Source organism: Nicotiana attenuata, unplaced genomic scaffold (genome assembly GCF_001879085.1).
Source record: "Nicotiana attenuata strain UT unplaced genomic scaffold, NIATTr2, whole genome shotgun sequence".
In the NCBI taxonomy this organism is placed as follows: Eukaryota; Viridiplantae; Streptophyta; class Magnoliopsida; order Solanales; family Solanaceae; genus Nicotiana; species Nicotiana attenuata.
Genome location: NW_017678880.1, coordinates 13,037 through 17,231, shown reverse-complemented (window position 1 = coordinate 17,231; position 4,195 = coordinate 13,037). Strand labels below are relative to the sequence as shown.

General features: G+C 33.2%; 1 protein-coding gene across 1 annotated transcript; it reads left to right on the top strand.

Moving 5' to 3' along the window:
• Positions 1 to 135: 135 nt before the first annotated feature.
• Positions 136 to 3,551, top strand: LOC109221679 (patatin-T5-like; the record flags this gene model as incomplete). Its single annotated transcript, XM_019386147.1, is given in 7 exon segments — positions 136 to 275; positions 387 to 568; positions 1,625 to 1,787; positions 1,877 to 2,038; positions 2,128 to 2,430; positions 2,973 to 3,115; positions 3,232 to 3,551. Coding segments are annotated over 7 exon segments (1,151 nt in total), but the record flags the coding sequence as incomplete, so codon positions are not given.
• Between the last annotated feature and the right edge of the window lie 644 nt (positions 3,552 to 4,195).

Sequence of the window (4,195 nt, the reverse complement as noted above, 5' to 3'; positions counted from 1 at the left end):
AACCCTTCTTGTTTGATGCTCAAAGCACCAAGAAAATCTTAATACTTGAGCTATTAATTGTTATTTGCAATTTTTGTAGTCCAATAAAGGTACTGTAATTATCTAAAATGGCAATAACTGGATCTTTTTTTATTTTATTTCTTTTGGTACTAACAACTACTGGATCAACATCCTCTGTGGTGGGAGAAATGGTGACTATTCTTAGCATTGATGGAGGTGGCATTAAAGGCATCATCCCTGCTACTGTTCTTTCTTTTCTGGAAAGCCAACTCCAGGTACACTGTAAATATATTTTTTATGGCTTCTTACTGTTGTTCTTTACCGTTTTTCTTTTTATTACTTATGCTTATGCTTTCTTGATTAATGAATGATTGTTTTTGAGTCAGGAATTAGACAATGATGAAGATGCAAGACTTGCAGATTACTTTGATGTAATTGCGGGGACAAGTACAGGTGGCCTATTGACCACTATGATAAGTGCTCCAAATGAAAAGGGCCGTCCCTTCTCTGCTGCCAAAGATATTGTATCCTTTTACTTCGAGCATGGCCCTAAGATTTTTCCACCTGGGTATATATAGTTTTTATATATTAAACATTGTATTCTAAGTTTAGCTTTTATACAAAAATGGAGTATAAAGATTATTACACTATTAGATCACCTAAAAGATATAAAGATAAGAGTTTGTTTCTTAGAAAATCATTCAACTATCCAAAATTACTAACTAAAGACACTATACTTTCATTTATACCAGGAAAGTCACTGAACTATGACTATTGCACACAAATGATCACTCAACAAAAATTATTAAACTTTTCGGTGAAAAAATATGACATGCAGTCTACATGGATTTTTTTATATTTTTTGGACCAAATAAAATAGTTGACACCCAAAGAAAACCTAAAATATTCACCCATATACCCAAACCAATCCGCTAAAATGCATCCCTGCTACAAAAACATCTCTTCTTCTTATAAACTACATAACAGTTCTCTTCTTCTTTTTATAGTTTAACCTCGTACCTATTATTATTTTATAAAACCATATGTGTTGCTTTACTTATACCCGTTATTATTATAGGAAGAAAAGATTAAAAGACTAAAATATCATGATAATGGTGGAACCAAATCAATATCGAGGAAATCAAATGAGTCAAGAAAAGGTGTGTAGTTTCGCATTGAAAATAGTTGCTTAGTAAGAGCAATTGTGTAGTTACTGGTGTATCATAGTCCAAAAACATTTTATTGGGTGAATTTTTAAGGTCTTGTTTGGATGTCAATTATTATATTTACTCCAAAAATATAAAAGTTTATGTGTGCTGCCATGTCTCATTTTTCCATCGAAAAGTTTAATAATTTCGGTTGAGTGACCATTTGTATGAAATAGTCATAATTCAATGACTTTCCTATTACAATTGAAAGTAAAATAAATGTAGTCCTTAATTTTGGATAGATGAATGATCTTCTTAGTAATGGACTCTTAAAGATATTTATTTATAGTAAGTGAAATTTATAATTTGAAAGATCAGTAAAGTAACCTATTATGACAAGCAAAATCTGTACAGATAGTGGAAAAAGTTGTATGCTTTGTATAATAGTATTAAAACAGATTTGGTTTGAATTGCAGTGCCTTGCCTCCCTTTTTTGGCCCCAAATATGATGGAAAATATCTTCACAAAGTTCTGCAAGAGAAGTTGGGAGAGACTCGTTTGTATCAGACTTTAACAAATGTTATCATTCCAACCTTTGACATGAAAAATTTTCAGCCAACAATATTCACCAAATCGGAGGTAAGTCTTTCATAAATCATATCATTTGGATTTGTAATTGCAAATATTTCCATTTCTAGTAATTATTCTTTAATTTGTAACAAATACAGATAGCAAACTCTCCTCATTTGGATGCTAAGTTGTCTGACATATGCATTGGCACCTCGGCTGCTCCAACTTATTTTCCTCCATATTACTTTGAGAATGATGATGGTAAAGGAAATCAGTATGAGTTTAATCTTATTGATGGTGGTGTTGTTGCTGCCAATCCGGTACATTCCCTCATATAAATCATCTTAATCTTAATTAGTGTGGATTATTTCACGTGATTTTTTCAACATGCATGCTCATTGGTTGACAGGCCTTAGTTGCCCTAAGCACAGTAACCAACAGTGTGGAAGCGGATCCATCATTTGCTTCTATAAAGCCATTGGACGTTAAACAAATTCTGCTGCTCTCATTAGGGACTGGCACTAATGCAGATTTTGCTGGGACATACACAGCAGAGGAGGCAGCTAATTGGGGTCTTGTTTCCTGGCTATCTCATAATAATTCGAACCCTCTTATTGAAATGTTATCTGAAGCAAGTGTTATTATGAATGATTATTACATCGCCACCATCTATCGCGCTCTTGGTGCTGAAACGAATTACCTCAGGATTGAAGTAAGGCAATGTCGTTCAAAAACACCTTAACACTCCTAGTTACTCCCTCCGTTCCATTTTATAACGGAGTTTAGAGAGAAATAAAAATTTTTGAAACTTATGATGTAAAACAAGTCGTAGATACTTGTAGGATTTTTGAAGTTGTGGTGAAAAATAATTTTTGGAAGTTGAAGTTGTGTTTGGACATGCATTTTATTTGAAAAAAAGTTAAAATTTTGTGAGTGGAAGAAAAAATTTCACTCAAAACTGTCCTAAACCAGTTTTTGAAAACTTGACTTATATTTTTCAAAAACTGATCATATTCCATGAACAAACAATGTTTTCAAAAAACTTTCGAAAAAAAGTTCCCAAAATTTATGGCCGAATAGGAGCTTAGAAAGTTGCCATTCTTTTTGCAATATACAAAAAAATAAATATTGTCATATCAGTATAAAATGGAAGGCTGGGAGTATTATTTCAAGTTAATTAATGTAAGAGTGAAAACTTTCTTTACCATTTTCTCTCCTTTTATTTTATGTTCCTTTCTTTGTATGTAATACCAGGAAACTGCATTAATTGGCACTACTACCGAAATGGATAATGCTACAGAGGCTAATATGAACTTATTGGTACAAGTTGGTGAAAACTTGTTGAAGAAACCAGTTTCCAAAGAGAATCCTGAAACCAATGAGGAAGCTCTAAAGAGGTAAAACATATAATTATCTACGCACCATTATTCTTTATCTATTTAGATTCTAGCTTTAGTTCGAATTATAAATCTATTTTATTGCTACTTATAACACTGTCCTAATTTGTACGCAGGTTTGCCAAATTGCTCTCAGAAAGGAAGAAACGACGGGCAAACAAAGCCGACTCATAATAATAATTAGGCAGAATGGCCTAAATGGCACATATACTTGTGCCACTTTGTCGTGCCGGTCCCCAAACCTAACAATTTGTCAATTGAACACTTACACTCCTTCAAATCGTATATAATAAACGCTTATGACCATTGACCAAGCTTATGTGGCATTGAATCAGCTGAGTTGGACAAAATGTGTAAAATATACGCGTATAAAGCGAGTGTAAACAGTGAATTTGATTTAACACTGATCTGAGATTTAATCAAATTTTAAATCAAATTCCTTAGTGCAAACCATTGCTGTAATTCCCACAACTAACATCCAACAGGACCAACATATCAGTTTGATCACTAAAAATAACTTACAAGAAACCACTTAGGAAAGCCCAGTTCTTGCCTCGACCCATTTGATCTTTTCTTTTTTATTGTTTTGTTTTTCTCATAGCAATTATGAGCAGAAAATTAGAAAGAGGAAGAAGAATTTTGTATGCAAAGAAACAAAGAAAGAGGAAAAGGGAAGAAGAAGAGGAGATGTGGCAGAAGATGAAGAAAAGAGGGGAAGGTGAGAGAAAGGCTAAGGTATGGAATGGTACAGCCCCTTCTTTCTGTAATATTAGGTCAAAATTCGATTTTATTTCTCTCTGTATATATATAACACATATTTGGATAATCACTCCTTAAATTTCACTCCTCAAATTCCCCAAACCCCAATTTCTAGTTTTTGTTACCTAAGTAATTGTAATCAAAATTCTATTTTGTTTCGCTCTTTGTAATCAATTTCTAGATTGGGGCATACACAGGTGAGAGAAGGCACGGGGTAATTGGAGACGAGAAAGAACTCACCGGTGAGAATTCCCGGTGGTCGGAGGAAACGGGAAAAGCATGATGATTTTTATGTTTGAATTTTATTTTATTTTTATTTTA